At 43.1% G+C, this 18,072-nt stretch overlaps 2 protein-coding genes across 4 annotated transcripts in view; one reads left to right on the top strand and one right to left on the bottom strand.

Moving 5' to 3' along the window:
- Positions 1-255: 255 nt before the first annotated feature.
- Positions 256-5,336, bottom strand: HNRNPDL (heterogeneous nuclear ribonucleoprotein D like). 2 transcript variants are annotated; one of them, XR_012783474.1, is made up of 9 exons: positions 4,639-5,336; positions 3,694-3,862; positions 3,430-3,591; positions 2,859-2,990; positions 2,638-2,752; positions 1,928-2,098; positions 1,665-1,757; positions 1,185-1,289; positions 256-513 (listed from the first exon to the last, which is right to left on the bottom strand). XR_012783474.1 is itself a non-coding variant. In XM_075544135.1 (8 exons), the coding sequence occupies exons 1-7, from the start codon at positions 5,070-5,072 to the stop codon at positions 1,687-1,689; spliced, it is 1,254 nt and encodes a 417-aa protein (XP_075400250.1). In that variant the 5' UTR covers positions 5,073-5,334; the 3' UTR covers positions 256-513; positions 1,665-1,686. The 2 variants fall into 2 exon arrangements, 1 of the variants encoding a protein (XP_075400250.1); XM_075544135.1 differs by lacking the exon at positions 1,185-1,289 and having other exon boundaries at positions 4,639-5,334.
- A 594-nt stretch (positions 5,337-5,930) lies between these two features.
- Positions 5,931-18,072, top strand: part of ENOPH1 (enolase-phosphatase 1) — a 34,480-nt gene continuing 22,338 nt past the window's right edge. The window contains exon 1 of one of the 2 annotated variants that reach the window (XM_075544136.1): positions 5,931-6,254. In XM_075544136.1, the coding sequence (XP_075400251.1) occupies positions 6,171-6,254 (84 nt within the window). In that variant the 5' untranslated portion in view covers positions 5,931-6,170. The remainder of the gene's footprint in view (positions 6,255-18,072) is intronic. The other variant, XM_075544137.1, reaches the window with a different exon arrangement.

The raw sequence follows: 18,072 nt of genomic DNA, 5'->3' as shown, positions 1-18,072 counted from the left end.
AGTTTTGCCGAACGATTTTGAGAAATAACATTGTACAACTAGCTAAATCTTCTATCAGACCATGGATCAAGGTAGAAAAGCTTTTAGAACACAGAATGTCTATAAAAATTGGGAAAATTGACTGGCTGCTATTCATAAAGGACTACACTGTTTCTTAAAGAGGATCAACACCTTCCTATGAAACTGTGCCAAAAATTATTGCTTATTTAATATTACATTTTTACAGAGCTATTTAGTACCTGACACAGAAAACAATCACATAAGGAAGCATTTATTTGAGGTTTAACATGAAATCATACAAATAAAAATTGTATAAACACAAATCCACATTGAGTCAAAACACAGATAGCAAAGGACAAAGTAAAAACAAAGAAAACTAATTGGCAGCTATATACAGGTGGACACCATTGTGTCGTGTACACTAAAAAGTCTTTTACAAAATAGTCATCTTAGATCAACAGAAGGCCAATCTTCAACGTTGTCCTGCAAGATGGGTTGCTTTAGCATCTCCTCCTACAAACAAAAACAAAATAGCAATTAGATTTGTGCAACTCTGACAAGCTTTCAAAGGTCCACTTTCATGAATTGTTTTAAGTCCTCACTTTATTCTTTTCTTCAATAATTAAAGATCACATACATATTCATTGACAAACAGTTTGGGTAGTTAATAAAATCCCAAATGATGTTTTAGTGTATTCTGAAGTATCTGGGAAAGCAATCTTCCCAGGTTCACAGCTTGAACTGTGCTAGATTAGATTAAGGTCTACTAGAAATATCTCTAGTAAGCCAAACAAAATGCCATTATTACAAGCATGAATTTGTAAAAGGCTCATTTTATTGCAATGAAAGGAATGTTTTTTTTTGCATATGATCTTTAATTTATTTTCCAGATTTTAAAGTTCTTGTTTTGGTTTGTAGATTTCACTATTAGCTATAAAAAGAAAAAGCAAGCATTAAATCTTAAAGAACGAACACTTAAAATGAGGCTCCACAATTGAAATACAACACTAAACAGAAGACCAAAATGATTAAGCTGTAAAAAGGCATTTATGTACTTTAACTCCTGTAAAAAACCATTTAAGTTAAGACACTTAATCTTCAAAAAGATTAAAAAAAAGAAGCCAAAGTCTGAAGTTTTCCACTTTAATCTTTACGCTGGTACATGAAGTTGGAAGAGACCATACCACAGGACAGCGTTTTCTGGTGTATGCCTTGCGCTCTGCCCGCAACGTGCGACCCCCAGAGATAGACGTGGTCAGGGTGACACACGGCCTGCAATGAAGTTCCCGCTGGCGGGTACAAACAAGGTATAATGTCAGAGTTAGAAGACAACATTCTTGTTTTCCTTAAGTTGTACCCATTTCAGTACTTTACCTGTTAATAGTTCTAAAAAAGTTTAATTATTCCTCTAGATCACCTGGCACACAAAGCAAACAGAAAAACTCTTAAGTTTTTCTGTATTACTAAAGAAGGTAAGATCAGACTTTAAAGTTAAAGATCTATAGACACTTTAAGGCAAAACAGGCTCATAAAAAGCAATTCAAAATTAACAATTTAGTAAAAACAGACTACACAATATTTTGTTTTTACTTATTTTTATTTTGTCTATTGATCTTTAAATTAAATTAGACATTTCTATTGGTTTCTCTTACTCTTATACACACCTGTTTTCTCCAGTGTCCTCCTCTAGTATGGCTGGTAATTGTTTTGGTGATTGCCTCCCCCTCGAGATGCCTTGCCGTATGTGCTCTGTTGGCCTATTTTGTGAAGAAAAAATTACATTAAGATAGCTTCCCAGTGACGCCGAGGAACATTAAAAATGGTAATAAAACTTTCATTGGAGAATCCCAAAATTTCCTCTAAAAACCCATCAAATACAATAAAACTTTCTAAAATTTGCCTATAAAATTAAGGTAAATATTCTTACCACTGTAGTCTGCATATCCCTGTCCATATCCATAGTTTCCATAGTTATACCCAGTGTAATCATATCCGCCATAGCCACTATAGTTTTGATCACCACCATAGGCACTATTGTAATTTCCATATCCTTGATCATAATAGTTATTAAATCCTTGGTTCCAGTTTTGGCCCTGACCTAAAAACAATGCAAGAATGATTGTTAGTAAACACCCTAGACCCTTAATTCTAACACAAAATAACTAGCTTGTGTGCCCCACTGCACGGTTTTAAAAATCAGAAAGAACAGTATTATCTGCTCGGGGGGGAAAAAAACCCATGAAATTTTCATTTTCAGGTCTCATGAAAGGGAGTAGAAAATTATATTATTTTTAAATCTAGTGGAGGAATAAGGACAAACAAACCTAAAAAGACGGGAACATGTAATGCTACCACGGTGCATTTCTCAGGACAGACGCAGCATTGTACTCTTGAAATTCAGAGGCAGTCTACTTTGTATTATGGGAATCAACTCGATGGCAGTGCGCCTGGAGTTTTTGGTGACCTCACAAGTGATGACTTATTGCCACGGTGGTCATTCCTTTGCAAAGGTTAAAGTAGCAAAACCATCACACAACTTGCCAGCTGAATATTTCCTCATGCTTTAAGAACTCGATGTTTAAGTTGGCTTCACTTCTTTGGGGCAATTTACTTTACATCATTTTGCAAAACTCTTACCTCGTCCACGACCCCTAGTACCACCTCGACCACCAGCTGCAGCACCCCTTCCTCCTTTCTGCTGCTGTTGCTGCTGCCTATACACCTCTTTGGGCTGTGCAACTTTGATTTCACACTACAAACAAACACGGGCATTAGCTGTTTGCCTTGAGTGCAAAGAACATTACTCTTCTCTAAGCCAACTGAGAAATTATATCCTCATTTAATTAAAATGCCTTTACCTTCCCAGAACCAATTTGGTGGTATCTGCTTTCTAACAGCTTTTTTACTGGCTCTTCATCTGTGTATGTGATAAAGCAAAATCCTCTTCTCTCATTTGTTTTTGTATCCATGGGAAGTTCAATATTTTCAATCTGAAATCAAGATGCATGGTTAAGATAAACCAATAGTAGTAACATACGAAGTTTTGAAAATCCACAGGCGTTCCCCAACCATTAGACATGTTAATCAAACCAGATGCTTTCGATTTAGAAACACATTTTTATCCTACAGTGAGTGATGTACGTGTGAAATGTGGAAAATAAGACCATAAAATGGTAAGTTTTATTAAATTTTTGAACCCAATAGATCCCACTAGTTTTTAAATAAAGTTAAACCACACCAAAACACCCCTGTTGTGGCCAGATAATTTAGATAATGCTTTTTTCTGAGCATGAAGGGCAAAAGGTTTAGTCACTGGAAGAGACCCTTAATGCACTGTTGCCACATAATTTTCTCTGGAGGCCTAAAAATTCATTTTAATAAACACACAAACCACTGATATATAATAAATATAATCATCAGACAGCCCACCTCTCCAAAGGCTCCAAAATATTCTTTAATCTGTTCTTCTGAAGTATCTGGGCTCAATCCACCCACAAAAACCTTTTTGGGGGGTTCCTTCCCCTTTAAAGCTTTGGCCCTTTTGGGGTCTATCAATTTGCCATCCAGTTTGTGTTCTTTCAGTTCCAAAACCTAGAAGACAGGATTGATTCGACAAATACAATAAAAACCTGTAGCTATTTGCAAAAAAACTAGAAACTCAGAAAAGCAGTACAACGCAGATCCCGTTCCTACCTTATCAACACTAGCAGCATCTTTAAAAAGCACAAATCCAAATCCTCTTGAGCGGCCAGTGACTGGATCTGTCTTAATTGTGCAGTCAACAACCTCTCCAAATCGAGACAGATATTCAGTCAGATCTTTCTTGCTTGTATCCCAGCTCAAGCCTCCGATAAACATTTTACTAGAAATTTAAAAAAGTGCTTTTTTAAAAAAAACGTCAGTGACTCCAACATCCACTAAGACTACCTTCAGACTTCGGTGTGTAATACGTAGAAACCGATGAGTCAGGACTCTAGCCCGTGTTTACAAACAATATTGAGAGCAGTCCACAAAGCCGCCAAAATTGCGATAACTTACTAAAACCTAGTGCTCAACTCGCTCTTTGCATCGTTTTCTGCAGAATCCACTCGGGGTCATCAAAACACCGTCCAAGGTGCTACCCAGACACGCTGTCGCGCAAACCTGCTTCCTGAACGCATTTCTCCAACTGCGGACCACCCCGCTCCCCAGCTGTCACTCCAACATGCCACCTAACGGTGTCCGTCACCGGCGTTCTGGAAATCTCAAGTACCAGTCGCCTCCTGCTCCCCAAACCCGGAGCGCTCGAACTGCCCGCGGACAAACCGCGCGCGGCACTAGCACAATGAAGAGGCAGCAGCGGCAGCTGCAGCATGTGGCGCAGCAAAGCCGGCCCCTCCCCCTTAGGCCCCACGCGGCGCCTGCGCACTCGGGACACACCGCCACCGCCGCCAACCCCCGCCCTTCCCCCACCCTCGCGGGCTTTGGAGTCACCCCTCCGTCCGCGACTTCCCCTCTGTCCCCACGCCAGTGGGACCCGGCGAGCACGCGGGGAATGGACTCGGGTCAAGCGTGGGAGCCGCGCGCAGCTCTCAGGGGAGTCGGGGCGCGCGGCGCGCCGGGGCCCGGAGGGGATGGGGGGGGGCAAGCGTGTGGTACCCGTCATCTTGCTGGTTCTTGCTCGCGTTTATCTTGGAACCCTCTGCGAATTCCTCCATGTTGCTGTACTCATTCATGTCCTCCATGGCGGCGGAGCTGTCGGCAGCGGGGTGCTGGCGCGCAGACCGAGTCGAGGCGGTAGCGGCGGCGGAGCGTTGTATGGAGCTGGATTTAAAATGGCGGCGGAAGAGATCTGGGCGCCGCCTGCGCCCTCCCTTTATAGCCGCCCCGCCGGCCAATCGGGAGGGCTGCTGGGCGGTGACGTGGCGTTGGGCCCGGCGCGCCCCCTGCCGGGCGGAGCTGGGAACAAGCGAAGGGAGGAGCGGGGCGAGCGGCCGCGACCGCCAATGGGAGTGGCTACGAGAGGCTAAAGTAGCGGGAGCGGAGGGAAACAATGGCGGCGGCACATGGGAAAGTCGGGGCGGGACCTCCATCGCGGCCCTCGGAGCAGAGGAGAATCAGAAGTAAAAAGCGACGAGGAGGAAAGTCCTTGGGCCCCAAGTCCCGCACAGCGCCGTCCCCGGGCCACAGTCCCTTTTTGCCTTTGTCTCTAGCGTCCGATCCAGCCTATTCCTAGCAGAGTCGCCAACCCCGCCTGGTTCCTCCCTCAGTCCCCCCGGACGGAGCTGCCGCGGCGGCTGCTCTCGTTTAGCGCCGTGGCCGAGCTTGCTCCGGAGAAGGGCGGAGTGCGCCCGGCGCTCTGGCTGAGGCGGCGAGCGCGCCCACCCGCCGCGCGCACGCGTGTTTTGTCCCAGAGCTGGCTGGAACCAGCCGAACAGGAAGCGGGTGCCCGGCCACCCCTACGGGCAGCGGCGAGGCGCGGGCGTGTCTTCCGCTGCCGCCGCAGGCGCGCCGGCGAGGGGGTGCGGCGGGCCCGCCTAGACGACGGTCTGACCCGAGACCCACGCAGTCAGGAAAACCAGACCCCACATGGCCGCTTCCGAGCGCCCAAGGCAGGAGGCGGGCGGGAGGGGCCGGTCGGGTTACGGTGAATATGCAAAAGCGCAGGCAGTGGGCGGGGAAGGGGGTGCTGTCGAGGGCAAGGGGCACTCACATCCCCGGCGCGCCACTGGCGGGGCTCCCGTCTGCACGTGCCCCGGGCCCGTCCCGCTCGCACAACCAGTCTGCCGAGAGCGCGCACCCAGCTCCCGCCTTCCCTTCTTTGTTCCCGCCCACGCCGGGCCCAGTTTTGACGGATCTGGTTCGAAGCCCTCTGGCGGCCAATCGGCGCTGGCGCCTTTCCTGATCCCTCCCCGTCGCGTCCCTGGGAGGGCCGCCCCCTTCCCTTGCCCACGTGGTCTCGGCCTCCCGCCCGCCGCCGCTTCCGTGTCGGGGGACCCGGCGTCTCTGCTCCGTTCCCGGCGCCCGGAGGTGGCCTCTCCCCTGCGCACTGCAGGCCGCACGCTTCTGCCGGCTTCCGAGGCTTTGGCGGGGCTGCTGGGAGTCCCGTCCGTCCGTGGGGCTCGCCGCCGCCGCCACCCCTCACCCGCCCTGCCCGTAGGCCGATTGCCGTGGTCGCATCCGGCTGGGAAATGGTAGCGCTTGCCGTGCCCGCCGAGGTGACTGTGATCCTGTTAGATATCGAAGGTACCACAACCCCGATTGCTTTCGTGAAGGTGAGGGGCGGAAGGGAGCGGGGAAGTTACTTGTGCTTAAAAGCAAATTTCAAAAATGTCCCCCCCCCCTTTTTTTTTTTTAAGTATTGCGAACCTTGCACTGGAGGCAGCAGGCTTAGGGGCGTTGTGGCTTTGCAGCCGGCGTGGAATGGGGAGGAAGCAGGCAGGCCGCGGGGCTTACGGCGATGCCGCCCCACTTCCTTGAGATGCTGCTGGATGGGAAGGGTGGTGGCGAGAAAGGGCCGCGGAGAACCGGTGAGCTGGAGCGAGTGGGGTGAGGCGAGGCCTGGCTGCTCTTCCCCGGCAGGTGCGCGCTTAGGATCCGCGCCCGATCGGTGCGGCCGTGGCCTCAACTTAGCATTTGAGGCTTCTAGCCCCGAGAAATCAAGGGACTTGTGTGTCGAAGTGACTTCAAGAAGCCTTGCTATCTTTGGAGATCGTGATGGCCCTCTTCCCACACCTGCTGTATTCGGGCCAGATTGCATCGTAACTGGACGAGTCTCTGGTCCACACCGCTGATTGTATTGAGTTATAAAAGAACTCACTTGTAGTTTCCGTCTACTTTCCTCCAGAAGCATGAAGCTCTTCATCAAGTTACCCAAAACGTTCTTCCTGTGAAGGCACCGTTAACTCTTGTCACAAGTGCACAACTTTGCATCATTAAATCTAAGCAGACTCCTTTCTCATGTATGATCTTCCATATACATCTGCCTGAATAAATGTAAACGTTAATGTAATTTTGGTAAGAATATTCCAGGCCAGGCTTTCTCTTTATTTGATTCCCAGAGGTTTAACAATTCATTTAGCATAAAATGCTAACTAGAAGTGCTTGCATACTATAATATGGAATAGTCCGAAGATGATTTTCTGTGTTTTCCGAAGTTGGGGGGGGGAACCTATCTTCCAACATACTTAGATATCTATAAATGTTTTATTTTGTTAAAAGTTAATTGTGAAGAACAATTGTCTGGCTGTAGGTTATAATGTAAAATAAGTGTAAAGTTTTAGGGCTATAATTTAACAACCACTTACAACATTAAAAAATAATAGTCCCATATTATCTTAGCAAATTAGGCATTATTAACAGGTTATTTTTTTTAAAGAAATCAAATTAGGAATTATTAAGATTACCAATGCTGATCATTGACTTCAATCTTCCTGTTGAGTATGACAAACTAATTTTCTTCCTAAAGGTTATAGACAAAAAGGATTTCCATTTTTGTGATTTTTGTAGGGACTTGATTTTGGTTCTTTTTTCCCTCCTTTGTCATCTGGAGATCATAGGTAGTGACTGCAGATGGAGGTGACTGACATAAGATAGGTACAATTCATGGAACCTTTGACAATTAGGAATCAGATCCCTAGTGTCAGTCTTTGGTTTTCTGGCAGCTGGGCAGTAACAGTACATGACTAAACTAGGTGAATTCATTTCTGATGGCAGTTGTCACAAATCCGCACAAATTTTGTGGCCTAAAGTCAAATGCATTTATTCCTTCATCTAGGGCAGCAGTTTCTCTGGAGGCTCCCAGGAGGAATTCATTGTCTTGCTTACAGAGACTGCCTGCAGCCCTTAGATTGTAGCTTGCTTCTCCATCTTCAGATCTCTGGCTCTTGCTTACCTCTCTCGTTTGCAAAGACCTTATGTTTACATCAAGTCCATCCATATAATCAAGGATAATCATTTCTGTATTTAAAGATCCTTAATCACATCTGCAAAGCTTTTTAAAATCATTTTATTAGGGGCTCATACAAAAATTTTTTTTATTAGTACAGTAACATGCTTATGGTTTTCATGCTTTAGGATATGGACATTTTGGGGGTGGTTTATTCTCCCTTTCACACCTGGTTAACACAAACGTTTCTGACTTGATACCTTTATAGGTTCTTAAAGGCATTCTCTTGACACAGTGGGTTAAGTGCTTCAGAACAGAAAGGTCCGCTGTTGGAACTCCCTAGCTGCTACTTGGGGACAGCCTTGGAAACTCTGGAGCAGTGCTTGTTCCTATAATTCTAAATTGACTCATCCACAGTGAGTCAGCTTGGGTTGGATTTGGTTTGGGTTGGTGGGTTACATGCTCTTGGCTACCCTAGGAGTAGACTTTTTTTTTTTTAGGAGTAGACTTTTAATGGTTACATATTTATTTTTAACCTTATTACAATTTATGATACTGGATATAATTGACATGTTTTAGAGATTTGAATGACAGGCAGCTTTTAAAAGAGATTGTGCTAGAGTCCCAAGGGTTGTGATGGTGGGGACTAGAGGTTGGTAAAGATATTGTTGAGGGACTTCCCATACACAATGAGATATTGGGCAACAAGACTGAATTAGTTAGTTTGTAACCAAGTCCTACAAACTGCCTGGTTTAAAGCAACAGGAATTTGTTCTGAGTTCTGGAGGCTGACTTGCCATTGAATAGATTGCTGTGGAGGCTGTAAATCAGTATTTTCTGAAGTGGGAGATGGTGTCCCCTGGTGGATGCTGGAGGGGCTGCAAAAGCAGATACCTACACTTTATTCTAGGTTATGGACTATAGTACAAGTGTTTTAAATTGCTAGGGGTTGCTGAGTAAATTTTTTTTTTTTAAAGAGCAGTAGGCCAAGTAAGTTTATGCTGTAAATCTTTATAGGAACAGAAAGCCTCATGTATCTTCTATGGAATAGTTAGTGGACTGAGAACCACCTCTCTCTTTAGTGGTTAGCAACCCCAGGTTTACTGACTGCACAATCAAGGTGCTAACCAGGTTGATTCCTTCTGGAGGTAGAGTCTGTTTCATGGCTGTCTCTAGCTTATGGTACCCATAATCCTTGGTATCCATTGATTTGTAGATGGATCGTACTTTTCTTCTGTGTGATCACAGGGTGTTTCTCCCTGTGTGCCTGTGTCTTTTATAGGAAGGACACCAGTTCATATTGGATTAAGCCCCCCTTACTCCAGTGTGACTGTATGTTAACTAAGTACATCTTCAAATAAGGTCCCATTTCTGGTGAGACTTTTCAGTGACATGGGACTGCTAACCATAAAGTTGGCAGTTTACGATTACAGGGATCTACATATAACCTCCTCCCTGGGGGATGGACCAAAGAAAAGTGGGTGAAGGGAGATGTCGGACAGGGCAAGATATGACAAACTAATAATTTATAATTTATCAAGGGTTCATGAGGGAGAGGGGAGCAGGGAGAGGAGGAAAATGAGGAGCTGATGCCAGGGGCTTAAGTGAAGAGCAAATGTTTTGAGAATGATGAGGACAACAAATGTACAAATGTGCTTTACACAGTTGATGTATGTATGGATTGTGATAAGAGTTGTATGAGCCCCCAATAAAATGATTTTTAAAAAAAGTTCGCAGTTCAAACCCATTAACTGATCTTGGGGAAAACATGAGGCTTTTTGTTTTCACAAAGATTTTACAGTTTTAGAAACCAGATTAAGGGCCTCTGTGAGTCAGAACCAACTTGATGGCATAAGGTTAGGAATTGGACGCCTTTTGGGGGGAAATAAATCACCCATAACAAAGACAAAGAGGAAGAGAGTTCTCAAACAGAACTTTCTGTACTAGTAAATATAAGCTAAGCAGGCAAATTTTCCATCCTACACAAATAGTTAATGTAGTAGGTACCCTCTTGAGAATAAAGTGATTAAAATATATTTTATTTTATAGATTTCTCTGGAATATATTTTACATTAAAGCACTTTTAGAATTACCTAATGCATTCTTGATTATGTAACAATGATTGTAATTTGATTCTTTTGCTCCCTTTAGCCTAGTAATCTAGAAGACAATAAATGGGAAATGCTGAAGTGACATTTTTCTCAGGAAGGTTGCTACATGAGGAGGCATTAAAGCTGTTCATTGAAGTTCTCGTCTTTTAATTACGTTTTTTTTTGTGAACTTTTTGAGGCCCCCTCCTACTAGTTTTGTGGGCATTCTAGAAGGAAAGTTTATGTTGTCTGACAGTATCTCCCCACTTTGGCTAGAAATACCTTTCATGTGTGCCATCACTTGGAGGACTAAGGTGCACCTGACACAGGTCATGGTATTTTCAATCACCTCATGCATGTGAAAGCTGGACATTGAATAAGAAAGACCGGAGAAAAATTAGTGCCTTTGCATTGTGGTGCTGGCATTATTGAAAGTACCTTGGACTGTGAAAAGAGCAAACAAGTCTGTCTTGGAAGATTTATGGCCAGAGTGCTCTTCAGAAGCAAGGATGGCCAGACCTTGTCTTACATACATTGGACATGTTGTCAGGAGAGACCAGTCACTGGAGAAAGGCATTTTCGTGCTTGGCAAAGTGAAAAAGGAAAGCCTTCAAGGAACTGGATTGGCTCAGTGGTTGCAACAATGGGCTCAAGCATAGGAATAATCCTAAGGATGGATGGTTTGGGATCTGGCTGTGTTTCTGTTGTCCATAGGGTCGCTATGAGTCAGAACTGACTCAGTGGCACCTAACAACATCACTTTGAATGTTCTCAGCACTGAGAAGTATGCAATTTCCACCCTGTGCTAAATATGAAACAACAAGGAGATCACCCATGAGAGAGTGAACCAAGACCTACATACACTGGTGCTCTTTATTGTGGCTACCAGTCACCACAACGGAATCATTTTCTTTTCCATTCAGTCTCTAAATTTAGACCTTTTCGTCTGCAAGGTTGGGCTAGTAGGGTCTGCCTTAGAAGATGGTGATGCAGAGAAAGCAGGATAGTATGTAAAAAGCCCTTGAAAATTGTAACGCCTTGTATTATAGGAAATACACTGGTGGAAACAAAGCCCTTGTGAAGGATCAAAAAATTTAAAAAGGGAGCTAACATTCACAGAAAGCCACTGTGCACAATTAATGGCAGGACTGCCTTGATAAGTGCCTGTTGATGAGATAGTTATCTGACCTTCCCCACTACTAAAGGTAGTGTTTCCCAAAGGGAGATGGATCCATGTTGTATCTTTTAAGTTGATTGAGCATTGTAATGGAAGGAATTTTTGGAGATTTGCTCTGCTGGATCTGAGTGGATCACAAACTGGGCATAAAGCAGCTTTGATCTTAATTTTGGGGCTTCAGATTTGGGCTGCTAATCTCAAAGTTTTGAATCCAAACCCACTAGCCCCTCCTCAGGGGCTGGGTTGCTCATGTAAACATTTTAGTTTTGGAAACCTCATAAAGAGTCCTGAGTCAGTATCATCTCAGTTGGAGGAATGGGTTTGTTTTTTGGTTACTGTTCATGTCTTTCCATCTCATGCTAGTAACATCATTTTAGCCTAATCACTCCTTCCTGCCTATCTTTGATGTTTATTTGAGTACCCTCGCTCTGCTTGGGATTTAAAATCCTTAAGACCCAGCTGCTGACTTAAATTATAGTAAGGAAAACAGTTACATAAATAGGTGGGTGTTACACTATCAAAATCTGTCAAAATTCTTAGTGGTTTCTTATTGGCTGCTAGGTAAGTTTCAGCTTCTACACTTTAATAAATTGGGTTTTCCACTATCCCACTATTTCTTTACACTTAGATGAGTGCACCCAATCAGGTTGTGTATTTTCCTGCCATTTCCAGTTTCCTGTCTTGGAATACTTGCCTTTTCCTCGCTAAGTGCAGGTCTTCTGTACTCATGAACTTAAAGTATTTATAGCACTGCTGTGTGCTATAAGAGCTGTTTCTGTTCTCAAATGACTTTTCAAGTAGGAATTTCAGAATCTGGACTTGCTGGCAGTGCCGAGTTTGCCACATTAGCAGGTGCTGCAGAGAACGCCGAGCCTTGCGCAGTGGAGGCATTCAGTACATCCTTAGTGAGAGAGATGCTGCATTCCAGAACGGACATGGGAGTGCCAGGGATTGCGTTTCAGCCTTTGCTATTCTTGCTAGTTCAGATTTTCTCATCTCATTTGAAGAGCATGTAATCTAACTTTAGGTGTTTCTAGAGAGGTGGTGCTTTTTTATAGACCCATCCAACACTTAGAAAAGCTACACATTTTAGAGAAAGAAGTCAGTTGATAATGGAAAAGAAAAAATGATTAAAGACATATTAACAAAGAGGCTCAAATAAATTATTCTATGGGAGCCAATATGTGTATGTGTTAATGTAAGAAGAGAGCAAAGATTAATTCTTTTCAAGTATTAATTCATGTTCACTTAAAAATTGCTAAGAGTACAGAATAATATAATGTAGAGGGGATGCCTCTGTGCTTTTCAGAGAGAACCGTTAAAAGTATGATTAACTTAGTAGTCATTTAGATCTTTGAAATGTAGCCAAATCAATTAAAAGGGACACTAATTGTAATATATAACACCAGCTTACTATGTTTTTATGTACATAGGTAGGTTTTTTTACATGGTCAGAAAAATTTCAAAGGACATCCTAAATTTAACACTGAAAAGCTTTTACTCCTACAGTGTATTATGGTTCTTAGATTTTTCTATCTTTACAGCTCACTGCAAAGGATTCCTAGTAGTATAGTGGGTTATGAGTTGATCTGCTAACCACAAGCTCAGCAGTTCAAACCCAGAACCTGCTTCATGGAGAACGAGGAGGCTTTCTGTTCCTGAAAAGAATTACAGTCTTGGTGTGGAGTAGGGAACCAGTGGAGAGGTCTGAGGGGCCGGCCCCAATCCCAACTACTACGTGGACATCTGCCCCTCCCCCCAGAAGAATTTATTTTAAAAGACGGCATTGCACTGCAGCTCTGGGAGAGGGACATAGCTGATTGGAACACAAGGGAGCAGATGAAGGGAGGAGGAGAGAGTGGTGGAGCACATCCTGGCCCACCAGGTCTTGAGGACAATATTCCCGCTCAGAGCACCCAGTCCACAGAGAAGACCACATGGCCGGCCTCACTAGGCCACATGACGCCCCTCACTGACCCATAGCCCTACAGGGGACAACATTAGAGACACAGTGTAGGAATTCCGTCTGATCTGATCCCACGACACGAAGGCAAACACTAAGGGGGTGCAACAGAACATCCAGGGAACAGACCAACGAAGTCCCCAGGGAATACCAAAAATAGACGGGCCAGGGCTTGGTGCCCCAACAGACTGGACTGGAAAACACTTCTAAAGGCCAACAAACAGTCCTTGAACTCACTACAAGTTTTTATTTCTTGTGTTTTATTTTCTGTCATTGGTTGTTTTGTTGTATATTGTTGCTTGGTTTTACTCTGTCTAGTTTTTGTGCATGTTATTATTTCTGCAGGTCTGTCTAAATAAGATAGGTTGGAAGAACAACCTGGAGGAGAAAACAGCGGACTGACAGTTCTGGGGGGACATGGGTGAGGGGGAGGTGGGGGGAAATGTAGTGTTAGCAAACCCAGGGACAAGGGAGCAAGTGATACAAATTGGTGGTGAGGCGGGTGTAGGAGGCCTGGTAGGGTGTGATCAAGGGTAAGGTAACCAAGAGGAATTACTGAAACCCAAATGAAGACAGCATGATAGTGGGACAAGATGAAAGTCAAAGGAAATAGAGGAAAGTTAGGATGCAAAGGGTATTTATAGAGATCTAAATAAAGGCTTGTACATAGATAAATATATATAAGGATGGGGAAATACATCTGTGTGCATATATTTATAGGTTAAATAATAAGGAAGCAGAAGGACATTGGGTCTCCACTCAAGTACTCCCTCAATGCAAGAATACTTCTATTAAATTAGCACTCTATGATGCTCACCTTCCCGACAACAGCTGAAGACTAGCGAGTGAATAAGCAAATATGAAGAAACCTGAAGATGCCCATCTATCAAAAGATTTAGAGTCTGGGGTCTTAAAGGCTTGAAGATAAGTGGCCATCTAGCTCAGAAGCAACAAAGCCCGCATGGAAGAAGCACACCACCCTGTGCGATCATGAGGTGTCTAAGGGATCAGGTATCAGGCATCAACAAAAAATCATTGTGAATGTGGGGAGTGCGGAGTGGAGACAACCCATTTGTAGGGCACTGGACATCCCCATACAGAAGGGTCTCGGAGGAGATGAACCAGTCAGGTGCGATGTAGCAACGATGAAACATACAACTTTCCTCTAGTTCCTAAAGGCTCCCCCCCCCCCCCCACACTCTCATGATCCCAATTCTCCCTTACAAATCTGGCTAGACCAGAGGATGTACACTGGTACAGATAGGAACTGGAAACACAGGGAATCCAGGGCAGATGATCCCTTCAGGACCAGTGGTGTGAGTGGCAATATTGGGAGGGTGGCTTGGAAAGGGAGAACTGATTACAAGGATCTACATATAACCTCCCTGGGGGACGGACAGAAAAGTGGGTGAAGGGAGATGCACAGTGCAAGATATGACAAAATAATTTATAAATTATCAAAGGTTCATGAGGGAGGGGAAAATGAGCTGATGCCAGGAGCTTAGGTGGAAAGCAAGTGTTTTGAGTGATGAGGGCAATGAATGTACAAGGGTGCTTTACACAATTGATGTATGTATGGATTGTGATGAGTTGTATGAGCCCCTAATAAAACAATTAAGAAATAAAGAATTATAGCCTTTGAAGCTCATAGGGACAGTTCCATTCTATCCCATACTGTCTCAGTGAGTCAGAATCAACTCGTCAGTGAGTTTGGTTTTTAGGTTTGGATAGCTTAACTCCATATCATATCTTCACTAAAAAAGTTATTTTGTTTAAAAAAGTAAAATTTCTATATCTGTAAGACATGGATTTCTTATTTAACTTAATTTTTAAAACTGGCTTTGATGGAGGAGGGCCAGGATCACAAAAATGATAGAAGCCAACCTATCCATCCTTAGTCTATTGTACTGGGTTCAGTACTTCATTCAAAGGTTTGGGAAGTCTGTTTCTGTCAATAGAATCCCTCCTGTAGCATCTCTGCAGCTTTCCAGGGACTCTGTTTTAGAAAACTGAGTTTCTTACCAAAGACAGAATTTAACAAAGAATTCGTTCTCTTCAAAATAGTACATTAAATGTTCATTTTGTTTTTTTAAAAGTATCTATCATTCCTTATTTATATTTGAACTGTACCTACTAGGCATGTATATCCATTGTTTAATAGAATGGCATGTAAGACGAGTCATAAATTTGAAAGATAGTAAAATTGAATATAGAAGTAGGTCTTCATGAGGAACAGATACCAAAATGCACACATTTTAATTCTTAATCTTGTTCTAAGGTGCTTCTGGGTGGTTTGGAACTTCTAATTTCCAATCTTCTGGTTAGCAGCTGAGCTCATTAACAGTTTATACCAATCAGGGAATTGTATTATCAGTTACTTTATTACAAATGTTACAGGACTGACAAGTGAATTAGAATCTAGCATTTGTACGAAAGTGCTTATAAAATACCAAGCTATATTAGAAACAGCAGTTAATCATTTTGGAACCGATATTGCCTTTATGTTGTTTGATTTTAAGTCACCTATACCATGTGACTCTTACAATGCTTAAAAAACATTTTAATAGCTGCTCTCTTATTTTTACGAAACATCTTTTACCTAGTTCTTCAGAGAAGACCTGAGCAAATATAGCAGCAGTTTTTTATTGATTCTGTGACCTTTATTGAAACCACCACTTGATCATAAAGCAGATCCATATTTGGATTTTTAAACATTTATGAGATAGTATCTTTTATTAGCTCTTTAGAAATGTTGTGGTTTTTAATGGAGTTCTTTCACAAAACTACCATTAAACTGTATACGGTAATAGTAATTTCCGCTTGAGCCTTAGCCGCTGTAGCATTTAGTGGAATTTAGTCACTGGCCCCTGAAATACAAATACTCTTGTTTAGTTCTGTACTCTTTTGTTATATGTACTATATAACCATAGTCACCCCTTAGGTGGCTGGCAGACTAAAAAGATTCACACATTAATTTATTGAATCCTGAGTTGATTATAGCATTTTTTCCCTATGGTAGTATTTAAAATTATCGATGGATTGAAATTGAAGTTAAAACATTAATTATTACAATTTCTTCTGAAATTTAAACTTGCAAGTATTTCAATAGGCAAGATTGAGCAGTAAAAACTATGAGGCATCAACTAAATCCACATTGAAGAAGCACGCCAAGCTGTGTGTTCCAAAGACAACAATATAGGCAATCCAAATATGATGAATGGAAATGTATCAGCGCTTAAATTGTGAACATCCAATTTGTAGAAGGCTGGAGAGTACAGTGGGAGTCCAGAATCTTATCTGCAGGGTATCCAATCAGCCTCGGGCAGGTCTCCTCTGGTCCTGAGGCTAGGCACTGGGAACAGCTTTATCAGACAGATTATTGTAAACTTGATTATGGTGGATCAAACCACAGTATAGTAATAGGATTCTTGGCCAGGTGACCTCCCTCTTGACTCAACCTCCCTCTTGCACTAGGCTCAAATATTTTTCTCTTGTTCATGACAGAAATGTCTTTGGCTTTGTAGGTATTGTTGGTAGTCTTTTCTTTCTTACCCTTTATTTTCATTTTTACCTTCTTACTCCTCTTTTGTTTTTCTTACTGTGCCTTCTCAGTTTGTGAAGCATATGAGTGGATGCATAGAGACAATGTTTGATGCAATGGTTTTTCGGGATGGGGAGGGGAATTGGGAAGCAAACAATGAATGCAGGAGGTGGGATGGAGCACTAGAACTGATTGTATTAATGTATATATAACTTTGAAGTGCCTTAACCATGGAAGTATGTAATATGTGAATATTCCCCCTGGACAGAAGGCCAGCCCTATCAGAGGGGTGAGGGATACTGATGGGAAAAGAAGCGCACACGTCCCGGGGAACAGATTGATGACTGTTGGGAGGAAAAGATGGAGGATGTCTTCCAGTTGAGGGGAGGAATGACTGGAAATGCTTTTGGGGACCCTAGTGGGAGAGTGTCGCTGGTGGTGTGCGCCAAACGGGCCACACACACCAGGGCTTCTGGGGGCATCCTGGGAATACTCAAGGCACTTGGCATACTACAAAGGCTGCACCAGTGAGATCGATGTAGAAACCCTATGGGTGAACTGGACTCTGCCTCATACCCACGTGTAACCCGAGGACTTAGGCAGAAAATGCATGGTGACGGAGGAAGTGGAAGACAGCTAGCTGTACCGAGACTGTTGAACTGCTGGTAGGGGGATAAACATGGCCTTGCTACATCAATGTATTAACGTGTTATTCTGGCAAACTGACAGATGTTCTGTTCATATTAGGGCGTATCTCAGAGGTGTTATGTTATTGGGGGTCACCCTCATGAAACTATGTTATGTGTTTTTCTGTAACTGAAACCCAGAATTGAAGAACCTAGGGGGACAGCAAGTAGAAGGAGGGTTTGGGGGTGGGGTAAAAGGGAGACAATGTCAAGGACTCCAGGGAGAAAAAGTGTTTCCAAACTGATTGTAGAAGTAATTGTACAACTCTGCTTGACATGATTGAACTGTGGAATGATATTTGTATTACCTCTCAAGTAATAATACATAGTAAGATTTAATAAATTTGTGTTGAAACAATGGGTGAGATCTTCAAATTTAGTCACCAGTTACATTTTTGCATCAGAATGCCACAGGCTACTAGCATTCCAAGCACAATTGATACTGATATTCCAGATATTATTTAGCTCCAGCTCTGTTAGCTAGTTTTACAAGTTTACTTGGTACATAATGGGGCTGTACATAGGAGGCGGCTTCAAAAAATTAGTGGTGGAAAAATTCCATTATCTTTCAATGTAATTTCCTTACAAACTTTTGAAGCCCTCACACAAAAAGAAGCAGGTAGGCTGACCAGGAATTCTGAAGTAATTTTCAACTTTCAAAGTTTTCCCCCAAAGTTCAGAGTTAATTGTTTGAAACTCGGTGCTTTTTCCTTCCATGAATTCCTCAAGCAAGAGCCCTGGTTTATAA

This window comes from Tenrec ecaudatus, chromosome 3 (genome assembly GCF_050624435.1).
Source record: "Tenrec ecaudatus isolate mTenEca1 chromosome 3, mTenEca1.hap1, whole genome shotgun sequence".
In the NCBI taxonomy this organism is placed as follows: domain Eukaryota; kingdom Metazoa; phylum Chordata; class Mammalia; order Afrosoricida; family Tenrecidae; genus Tenrec; species Tenrec ecaudatus.
This window is presented reverse-complemented; position numbering and strand designations above follow the sequence as displayed.